The sequence below is a fragment of the Solea senegalensis genome, linkage group LG16 (assembly GCF_019176455.1).
Source record: "Solea senegalensis isolate Sse05_10M linkage group LG16, IFAPA_SoseM_1, whole genome shotgun sequence".
Taxonomy (NCBI): domain Eukaryota; kingdom Metazoa; phylum Chordata; class Actinopteri; order Pleuronectiformes; family Soleidae; genus Solea; species Solea senegalensis.
The window spans coordinates 16,263,781-16,273,664 of NC_058036.1; the positions used below are offsets into that span (position 1 = coordinate 16,263,781).

The window sequence follows — 9,884 nt, forward strand, 5'->3', positions numbered from 1 at the left end:
TTGTGAGCTTCGTGGTTTCCACACACGCGCGCGCACGTAGCCTGTTCACGTGACCACATTCTCAAATCAAATACTGACGATTTTCAGGCTGCATTTCATCATCATCATCACCATCATCAGCTGCTGCAAACAATGTGGTTGTTTAAACATCTGTTCTGTTCACAGGATATTCACTGCCGATATCTGTGACGTCATTCTCACGAGTCATAACTGCAGTTACTTTATGCGTAAGTCAGTTTTTACGAGTCAGAATGACGTCACTTTTGCCATTCATGTGTACGGAGTTTGTCATAAACATCTAGCTGAACTGTAGATATATCTTACAACAACCAGGTAACCATGTTGTGGTAGATGAAAGCTAAGGTTTATAGATGAAAGCGCCTGTGATAGTGTTATAACTTTACCTGGATCTTGCTCTTTTCCCTCTTTACGCACGTCCTCACATCCTGCTTCGTAAGTAGCTATGATCGCTTGCAGCTATGATTAAAAGGTTTCAAAGGATCAAAGGATTCTTCTTCATATTTTTATTTAGACAGTGTGATTTGAAATCTCTCTAACACTGTACCGTAAATAATGCAAGATGTCCTGAACACAATCTAGTAAGTCTTGTCCAGAATGTATAGATAATCTTGTTTTTATTCCGTCTCAAAGTTGAGATTTTTTTCGGCTTCAAGCACAAGTAAGCAAAGGTGGGTCTTTTAATTTGAAATTTCTTCAAGATTGTACTGTAAATACGTTTGATTTCCAGTGTGCTAGTAGTCATAGATGTCCTGAACACAACTCTGTCAGTCTTGTCTAGAACTTATGGAAAAAAATGTTGTTTTTTTCAATCTCAATTTTGAGATTTTTTTTTTCTATTTTAAAAGTGCAAATGTGGGACTTGTAATTTGAACTTTCTTTAAAACTGTACAGTAAAAATGTTCTGATTCCTCTGGGTATATATTTTAACTATAAACATTAAGAAACTGGACGTGTACATTCACACAAATGGATCAGAAAAAAGAAGTTGCTTTGATTCTTTATTACACATATCAATACCTATACGATCAACAAATATCCAGCCAATGCGTTGTGACCTTCAGCACCACGGAGAGCGATGCACTTAAGTACCAGCCTACACTTACTGTATGTATCTCAGTAATATACGTTTTATATACATTTTCTTATAATGTTTCACATTTTTATCTGACTTTAAAAAAACAGAAAAAAAAAAGAAAGAAACATGTTTCTTATAACTCTAACTTCCGGCTTCCTTGCCATTTACCAATATTATATGTCATTGGAAATTATGTTCCTGAAAAACAATTATTCCTCGTCTTCTCAATTCAGACACTAATTTGTTCAGGAGAGCAATTTACATATATTATAATTCAATCTTTACACTGTTATATAGTCACAGGCGTAGTTATTTGCAACAGTGAACACCAGGTGGCAGAATAACTCAGTCTTTGGACTGAGAGCAGTTCTAAACTCTGCAGTCAGTCCAGGTATGTGTGTGTGTTTGTGTGTGTGTGTGTCTGATGCAGATGTTCAGGATCAGCATTTCCCCTTATTTTTTTATATGAAGCCAATTTTACTCACTCTTGCATGGTTACAGTATGTGTTGAGGAAGAGCTTGTGCTGCAGATCCATTCAGACTTCTGATACTGTGCATACTTTATCACTTTTATTTATTTAACTTATTTACTTAAATGTAACTTTGTGATTTAAGTACTTGAGTACAAAGTTCACATATCTGTTCATATTCATATTTATAGCATCTTTTACTCCACTACATTTCCTCTAACTCTCTTTGTTACTCGGTACAACCAAATCAAATCAGAAGAAGAAGAGTTGGTATTATGGTCTGTATTTATAGAGAGCTTTTCTAGTCTTGATGAGCTGCCATTCACACGCTGCAACATGGGGTTATGTGTCTTGCCCAAGGACACATACAGACTTAGCAGAGCCAGGAACTGAACCCACCGCTGTCCAGTTGAAAGACAACTCGCCCTACCACTTAGCCAAAATCTAAACTGTGCCGTGCCGTGCCGAGGCGAGTCGAGTCGAGTCGAGCTGGGACCATAGTGAAAAAAGGGCCATATGTCCATTTTTATAATTCAACCTATGGGTAAAACATTTGCAGCCATCGCAATGAATTTGAGCAAATAATTAACTCGGAAGCGCAAGAAGCGCTTTGAAGATCCCAAACTGATAAAGTGTACTTTAATGCAAAGGTCGTGTCAGGAACTCTTCTCAGTAGTGTTGCACTTTTGCCGAGAAGGAAGTGAAAAGACGAGATGACATCAGCAGTAAAAGCCTAATGTAATGCGTGCTTTGACAGATACAGATCTGTGGTATGCGAGCTGCTGCTGGCAGGTAACACTTGCACCCCGCTGATCTCACTCTCACAGTATTTCTGTGCCGGTGTCACAATGCAGTGTTTTATATCCCTGGGGAGCAATTAACACTTGTGTGAATTATTTATGTCGTCCTCCTGCTCATCTGCATGGCTTTGGCTGGTCCCAGTTTTAAACCTGCTACAGTTCTTTTTTTTTGGCAGGAGGAGGAGGAGGTCAGAGGTCGGTGTGAGGGGGGTTCCTGTGTCATAGAGGTCGTGGGGAAAGGGAGGATACCCCTTGTTGAAAACATGCTATACACATTCCCCCCCAAAAAACCATCCAAATACCTCCACTGCATTGACAACATGAGAACTCTGCCGAAGGAGACCCTGACCTCCCCCCCCACATCCCTCTGTCCTGCCCCCTTTTTCTTTTTACCATCCACACATATGCTCTAAGAACAATAAAGGACAATGGTGGGTACTTGAAGTTAAGTTGGGAGATGACTTAAGGGAGCTGGCTATTGTTGGCGTTAAGTATTGTTCCCTCAACAATGTTCCTGCTGAGGAAAAGATCGTGAACACAGGAGAAGAGGAGGGAGGCCTCATTTGAATTTTATAAGTTGTCTTCTTTCTGTCTTTCTGTTCTCTGGCAAAGATGAGATATTACCAATATAGCAGATGAAAGATCACATCTGTGAGGCTTCATTTGTTTTATTCAACAAATCCACGCCATAAATCGCAAGGTTTTACACAAGTCGTTCCATTTCCCATCGTTTATAGCAGGTTAAAGTAACTCTGAATCAACTCAGTTCTCACTCTGAATTGCGAATGATTACAGAGACGCCAACTTGTGGCCGTCTATGGAATAATTACAAAGTTGTTACAGAAACAGATAACTTTATTAGACCGTTAAATCGCCAAACAACGACTAACGAAATCGGTTCAGAAGAGCTCATAATTTTAACAGACCAAAATCCAAACCTTTTGTTCAGTTGTGTCTTTTAAAATGTTGTAAAGACGAGTCTTAAATAAGATAAAGACTACATTTAGTGCACTTTATTCACATGAACCAACACACCAGACCTGAAGAAGAGAGCATCATTCTTGTGCAACATGTGTTTGACCTCAGGCCGTTGACTGACAACAGATGTCCTGCGCTAATTAGTGTCGTCAAATTTGCCCTAAATATAATTGCAGAGTCTTCATCTCGTGCACCATCAAGACGCCTCACTCAGGAGTAGAGACCTCACGCTAAGAACCAAACCAATCAATGTGCTACGAGGAGGAGGAGGTGTTGAGGGTCAGGGGCGCTGCATGAGCGTGACCTAGCGTCGTCTGCTCATGAGATGTTGCTGAACTCTGACCTCCTGCTTGCTCGTGTGCATAAAGAATTTGTTTCCCCGAGACAATAAATATATATAAATCATGTGTCGGCTGCTTCAGCGTTGTCCCGTCATGGTTTGTGTCACTGAGGGAGCAGGGGGTGATCGGTTTTTCTCCACTGCTAGATTTACACCACAGCGTTATTGCCATGACAAACTTCACGGCGGATTCAAACGATGCAACGAGGCTCATGTTCCCCGGGTGTCAACTTTTTTGTGTCCGCTGGTGTTCCTTCCCGAGAGGCATTTCTCAGAAATTTGATGTACGGGTTCATGAGCCTGAAAACACCCTCGTTGAAGCTCTAACCATCCAAAGAAAGACCCCTATTCATTCATCTTCTACCACTTTATCCTCCACATGAGGGTCGAAAGGCCGGGTACACCCTGGTCTGGACAGGTCACCGGTCCCTCACAAGACCACGTAGAGACAATTTACCATTCACTCTCACACCTATCGTCAATTTAGAGAGTCCCAATTTGCCTAATCCACAAATATTTGTGGTTTTGGACTATGGGAGGAAACCAGAGACTCTGCAAACTCCATGCAGAAAGACCCTTTTTCTGACTGGGTCAGGAACCCTGGTCTTATTGCTGCAAAGGCAAGAAATTATTGCAAAAGGCATCCAACAAAATTAACCTCAAATTGTGTCCTCTGCGGTGCCATTTATCACAGCTTATTCAGATTCCATGGTGAAGCTGGTCAGAGAGATTAGGAAAAACTTCCTCTAAAGGAAGGAAGCTGTGGGATTACCTGGTAAAAGCCAAAATGTACTGATCCAATACCAAAGCCACTGGGCAGATTCTTTAAGCAAGTGTGGAATAAAAGAACCAAATATTTCTTCCAAAACTTGTGTATACATTTTCCACACAACATAGATGTAATACTTTAAGGAGGGAAGACATCCACACTCCACCGGTTAAAACACTTTATTCAACACGGCTGAGATTCAGTTCAGGCCTCCGTCCTTCACTTCAACCCAAATTGGAATACGGCCCAGAGACGGAGGGCCGATAGCGCCTGGATAATTAAACTGGGCACTTTAATTCCAGCATGGTCTTAATGAGGGAGTGGTGCTATAAACAACTAGATGAACTGAATTTCATCAGTGCGCAGCGTAGGTAGGGTACTGAACCAACCGTGTTGGTGTTGTTTGCTGCAGAAGTGACTTCCTTCCTTCACCACCACCTGCACAATGAAGCTCAGCTGTTGACTTTGTGTGTGAAAGTGAAAAATTGTGAGTCATACAGACAAATCCACTGGGAACTCCGCCCGTCGTGTCGCAATGCATCCACCTCTCAGCCCTCTGTGTATGTGCTTTGTTTCAGATGCTAATTATGGGGAAAGTAGAGCCATTTGCGCTTAATTCCTGTCTTTTCAATCACAAATGAAGATCGCTGACAAATACATCTTGCAAGAGTCTTGTAGCAACGTCACAACAAATGTTTTTAGTGGAAAAAAACTGAAATAACTTTCATGCAGCAAAAAAGGAGATAAGGATGTTTATTATTAGAGCTGCCAATTTAAACAGGATGATGGGAAAAGAGGATCACAAAAAAAACCTAATGTTTACCATCGAGGTTGAGACAAGTCAGGATGAGGTCATCTGCAGTCACACTTGACATTTATGAGTCATATATGACGTGCCATTCATGTGTTCTGTATGTGTGTTTATTATTTATATATATTTATGTATATATATATATATATGTCTTGAAAACTTTTAATATGATATGGGACCACATCAATTGTTGATTGGGTCGTGATGCAGATGATCTTTTTTAGATTAAAGAAAAAGTTAGAATTCTGACCTTTTTCCTCAGAATTCTGATTTAAATCTAGCTTTAATCTCAAATAATAAAACCGCATTATTTCTGAGATTAAAGTCAGAATTCTGACTTTTTCCTTTTTTCTAAGAATTCTGACTTTAATCTCATATACAGCATATAACAGAATGAATGAAATCTGACTTTTATCTGACTTTAATTTCAAATAATAAAACAGCATGAATTCTGACTTTTTTTGTCAGAATTCTGACATTAATCTTACTTTAATCTCGGAATTCATGCTGTTTTTCTTTATTTTTCTTTATTATTTTGTTTAACATGTGGCCCTAATCCTCTTCCATACAATAACAACACTAACGCTGATGAAATAAAATATAGGTTAAATAGTGGTTGTTGCAGACGGGGCGGGGCCATGCGCCTTCTTCCCCCCGCCCCCCTCCGCACAGACGGAGGGGCTTACCCGGATCTACCGCTGCAGATATTTCCCAGGCTCCTCCCTGCGCACTTTATCGCCTATAACAAGATATCTCACTGGCGCGAAAAACGCACTGTGTGGCTTTTTGTGACGCGCCGTGGGTGGAACCCAGCTCCTGTTGTTTGAGACTCCGGTGTTTTCTCTTGTCCCTTTGTAATCACATGTTCGTATTTTTGAGTGGGCAAAACCGTCAAAGAAAAGTGGTAACACCGCGTCTTTGTATCCAGTTTCAACTCGAGGAGTTAATGCGTGTGTGTGTGGTGGCTTCTCTTTTCTCTCCCATGCCCTGAACGCCTCGTTGAGATTTCTGCTCAGAAGCCGGTGAGTACTTTTAAAGCCTGTTTGTGTCCGTGAAAGTTTCACACGAGTGGACAGACTGAGATTTGTGTCTGCGCGCTTTAAATCCACGCTGACTGACTGTGTGTGTGTGCGTGTGGGAGTCCACACTTTTCTTCCTCCTTTCTTTCACCGGTGCACGGCTGCTCGCCAGAACAAAGCGCAGCCTTCATTTCAGGAAACGCAGTTTTTCCACAGTAAAACTAAGTGTATACACGCGTCCCGTCGCCTCGTTACTGACCACAACTCGCTTCCAAACGCACAGGAGCGTCTAGAATGATGTGGTGACACTGTGGCAGTGAGCAGTCTGTGCAAAAAGAGCATCTGCATCATGACCCAATCAATAATTAATGTGGTCCCATTTGGAGAAAGCAGGCTGTTAGAGGGATGTGATATCATAATAGCTCCTGATGGATACTTGTAATGTGATCACACATCTAATGGGAGCTACTTTTTTATAAAGAGACCATCCTCATCACTAACCACTGTTACTGTTCTCTCCTCAGGTCGAACAGGACGCTTCTCTGCTGATTGTTTCTGGGAATAAACTCAAAGGATTCTTTTAATTCTAATTGTTTTTTTTATTATCCGGGAGCATGGAGTTTGATTGTTACCAGCACTATTTTTTCGACGACTTTGACACCGAGGAGGATTTTTACAAGTCAACTGCACCAAGTGAGGACATATGGAAAAAGTTCGAGCTGCTGCCCACGCCTCCCATGTCCCCCACCCGGACTCTGAGCGCCGCCGCTGCCCCGCTCCCCTCGCCGGGAGACAAGCTCACATGGCTGTCCAAGGTGCTGGGTCAGGACGAGGAGTGCGAGGGTCCGCTCAGCCCAGACACGGAGAAGCTGTTCGGCAACCTCAGCTCCATTATCATCCAGGACTGCATGTGGAGTAGTTTCTCCGCCAGCAAGCAGCTGGAGAAGGTCAACGGGAGAGTGGCAGCTGCTGCTGCGGTGGCGCAAACCGGTGCCTCCCCAGTGGCACAGATCTCCATGAGACCGAGCAAAGCGCAGTGCGTCTCGCCCTCTGGCGCGCACGCCGCCGCCGCCTCAGCGACAGACTGCGTCGACCCGGCTGCCGTTCTCACCCTCCCGACAATTAGCTGCAGGAAGCCGGCGTCGTCTGGCTCCGAGTCTCGCTCTGATACCTCTGGTAAGGAAGCAGCCATGCTCTAAATTGCCCCACCCTGCCCCTGCCTCGGGATTATATTGCCCTCTAACAATGCGTAATGTGGACAGTTTGGCCGCAGTTGCATAACTGGTGTGTGGCGGTGCAGCGGCGGTTTGTTATCAAACCAGTCACCTTTTTTTTAAAGATTAAAGCTGCATTTTCACAATGCACCACATGTTTGCAGTGAACGCACATGCAAGTCTTTTGAAAACCGCGCCCTGGCCGCTTTGGCTTGAATATTCCCCCTCTTTTATTATCTCACACCAGCTCTGCATCACAGTCAGAGTGCGGTAGAGGGGCGGGGTGTGACCCAAGTCCTCATGATTGATTACTACTACACACAGGGACAAACTGTGAGACCAAACTCTTTCACATCCCCCAAAATTAGGAGTGGTAGATGCCAGAATGACAAAAAAAGGCTTAACTTCCCTGCATGCTTTGAGATGAATGAACCCTGCTGTTAACACCTCAGCCCCTGCTCTGCTCAGAGGAATAGTGATGTGCATGCTTGATTAAGGAATGCACTACCTTTTATAGTTGAGTTTGTATAAGCAGAATTCTTGTGCAGACACCTGATGATTAAGGCTGTGTATGTTGCTGAATGTTTATCTGTATGTGATGACAGATGACGAAGAGGAGATCGACGTGGTCACGGTGGAGAGCAAGCAAAAGCGGGTGCGGCTGGTGAACGTCAGAAAGCCCGTCACCATCACGGTCCGCGCCGACCCCTGCCCCAAACGCTTCCACATCTCTGTGCACCGGCAGCAGCACAACTACGCGGCCCCGTCCCCAGACAGTGAGCCTGAGGACGAGGAGGATGACGACGACGACGATGATGATGATGATGAGGAGGACGAGTGTGAGGAAGAGCCTCGGTGCAAGCGTGCCTGCATATCATCCAGTCCGCAGCCCGGCATCTCCCGGCCCTCCTCTCCCTCAGAGAGTCCACAGAACTCAGACGTCGAGGACACGGACCGCAGACGGAACCACAACTTCCTTGAGAGAAAGCGGAGGAACGACCTGCGCTCTCGCTTCCTCGAGCTGCGGGACCACATCCCGGGGCTGGAGGCGGCCAAGACTCCGAAGGTGGCCATCCTGACGCAGGCGACCGAGTACCTCACAGAGCTGCACGCCAGGGAGAAGCAGCACCTCCTGGAGAAGAAGCGCCTCCGATCCCGGCAGCAGCAGCTCCTTCGCAGACTCTCTGAACTGAAGCAATGCTGATGCCCAACAACAACAACCACAGACTGTCACAGTCAAGAACTTTGCTCTTGAGGAACTTGTCCGTTTTGGAAAATGCCTCGTGTGAATAGCCATGAAAAGCGTATAAATAATATTGCTGTCCTGGTCTGAGAACCTATTACAGGGAAGAGCCGTTAGACCTTGGTGTGCTGTGTTTTTTTTCCCATAGTTATGATGTGGGGGATACACTTGTTTTAACTATGAACCAAGATGTGTCCGGGTTCTGTTCTGATGGGACGACAAGGAAAAATGTGTAATGGTGAACCTGTGTAGCCTTCAGGACGCGTGTGGGGAGGTCTTCATTGCACATATGTAATGTGAGTGTTTCTGTGAATGTCTCTCTGTGTACATACGAGTGTGTGTGTCTGTGTGTCATGTACAAATTGTGTGTGTGTATATAATAGCTTATTGCTCCTGATGAAGGAGACAAAATCAAGACTTGTCACTGGGTAATAACGCTCCTCTGTGTAAGCGACACAAAGAAGCCTCTATTTTGTTAAGAAAACAGGAAAATGGACAAAAAAAGAAGAAAAAAATGGAAAAAGAAAATAAGTAGCACTGCTGTACTTTATATTCACACGCCACTTTGTGATTTCAATGCTTCTCCTGATTTTGGTTGATTTTCTTTTCTTTTCTTTTTTTTTAAAAGCATGCCAACAGTAACATTAAATTTTTATACCATGTTTGCATACAAACCTATAGTTATGTTTTTATTCAAATAATACACCACACGGAGCTATTACTATGTTTAAACGTACAGTCTATACAGAATGTGCAATATAGAGTTGTCTTACATCCTTTTTTTCAGCACAATGTGGGCAAAATCCTGAACACCTGAACAAAAAGTACTCAATGTTTAAAATCAGGTTGAATTTGTGTAATTTGTGAAATACGTCACAGTTCAATGTTCACTTGGCTCGTTTTATGAACAAAAAGGAAAGAAAAACACCTTATTTTGCGACTTCTGCACTATTATTGCTACTTTATATCACTACTGAAAATAACTTTGGCTCAACAACACATGAAAATGAAAAAAACCCCACATTTTTTAAATATGTGACCTATAAACACACACCCCCAGGATGCCATATAAGGAGTTGTGGATTATCCCCACGGCAATTTACTATGGGCGTGCACTACGGGTTAAACTTCAACTTCCCTTAGT

The 9,884-nt window shown here is 43.4% G+C and overlaps 1 protein-coding gene across 1 annotated transcript; it reads left to right on the plus strand.

The window, feature by feature from the left end:
- The first annotated feature begins 6,009 nt into the window (after nucleotides 1-6,009).
- LOC122783483 (protein L-Myc-1b-like) lies at nucleotides 6,010-9,414 on the plus strand. The gene is made up of 3 exons (XM_044048317.1): nucleotides 6,010-6,286; nucleotides 6,808-7,459; nucleotides 8,103-9,414. Exons 2-3 carry the CDS (start codon nucleotides 6,898-6,900, stop codon nucleotides 8,699-8,701), a joined length of 1,161 nt encoding a protein of 386 aa, XP_043904252.1. The 5' UTR covers nucleotides 6,010-6,286; nucleotides 6,808-6,897; the 3' UTR covers nucleotides 8,702-9,414.
- Nucleotides 9,415-9,884: the final 470 nt, after the last annotated feature.